We start from the raw sequence: 1,315 nt of genomic DNA on the forward strand, positions 1-1,315 counted from the left end.
ACTTTCATTTGTCATTGCAGACTATCAGTATGCAGTACCATACAACAAAATGCAGTTTAGCATCTAACCAGAAGTGCAAATAGTGATATAAAAACATGACAATGATAGTGATAGGTACAGTATGGCAAGTACGGTAGTTTAGAGGTAGGCCTATATACAGTTATGAGCTACGTAGAATTACAGTAGCTTATGCGCAGTATGTAATGTACAGATATATAAAAGTGGCTACAGAATATAGGCCTAATGATTTTTTACAACACAGATTAACATTGATTGTGATCAGTGTTTTTGCAATACAAACACTGAAACAGGGGAACAAAAGTTATTAACTTGTAGAGTGTGTAAATCATGTTGGGATACACTGAAGCAATAACTTGATTATACTCTTAATTTATAGCAACATTAAACTTTGTTTCCTAGTGGAGGACAGAAACACTGATTTCTTTTGCACAATAACTTGTTTATTATGGCAAAATATGTTACACAGAAATGTCAAAGCTTCTCCCCTGAATGCAGATCCTACTAGTTAGTCAGCTTTCACCTGGTTAGTCGCTTCAACCTGTCGTTGTCTGACAGCTTGGTATTACTGGCTACTAGTCATGAGACTTTCAAGTTCAAATGTACTAGTTAGCAAGCTAGTTAGCTGTATCTGCTGTGACTTATAGTTATAGTTAGCTAGCATCTTATTGTATGTATTTACTTTTAGTAATTCTTATATTATTTAGTTATTTTGTTTATCTTTGTTCTATGCCCCATGGATTGTATGGTTTATTCTTGGTTTATTATGTAATTTATATTATTGATAGTGTGTGTGTTAGTGTTAGTGTGTGCGTTTGCAGGACAAGTGCTATACAAATACAGTTATTGTTATGGCAATATATGTACACAGAAATGTCAACACTTCTCCCCTGAATGTAGATGCTACTAGTAGCTAGTTAGCTTCCACCCGGTTAGTCCACCTGAGACTACTAGTCATGAGACTCTGAGGTTCAAATGTTAACAAGTAGTTAGTTGTATGACTAACTGTGTGATTATTACTATGTGACTTAGTTCTAGTTAGGGATCTTACATGGGAGAGGTTGGTAGTTAGTTAGTTAGTTAGTTAGTTAGTTAGTTAGTAGTTATAGTATATATATATATATCTTACATGGGACAGGTTGGTGATGCCCAGCAGGAAGCAGATGGAGTCCAGGATGTTGGACTTGCCGCTGCCGTTCAGGCCGGTGATCGCGTTGAACAGCGGGTCGAACCCGTTGATCTCCGTCTTCTGGGCGTAAGACTTGAAGCCCTCCAGGATGATGGACTTGATGTGCAT

The 1,315-nt window shown here is 37.1% G+C and overlaps 1 protein-coding gene across 1 annotated transcript in view; it reads right to left on the minus strand.

Moving 5' to 3' along the window:
* LOC308160913 (structural maintenance of chromosomes protein 2-like) overlaps window positions 1-1,315 on the minus strand; it is a gene marked incomplete at both ends in the record, with an annotated part of 20,626 nt that extends 19,311 nt beyond the window's left edge. Inside the window, one exon of the mRNA XM_080534841.1 lies at window positions 1,148-1,315. Within this exon, the coding sequence (XP_080390967.1) occupies window positions 1,148-1,315 (168 nt within the window). The remainder of the gene's footprint in view (window positions 1-1,147) is intronic.

This window comes from Nansenia antarctica, assembly GCF_963989245.1.
Source record: "Nansenia antarctica genome assembly, chromosome: 6".
Lineage (NCBI taxonomy): Eukaryota > Metazoa > Chordata > Actinopteri > Argentiniformes > Microstomatidae > Nansenia > Nansenia antarctica.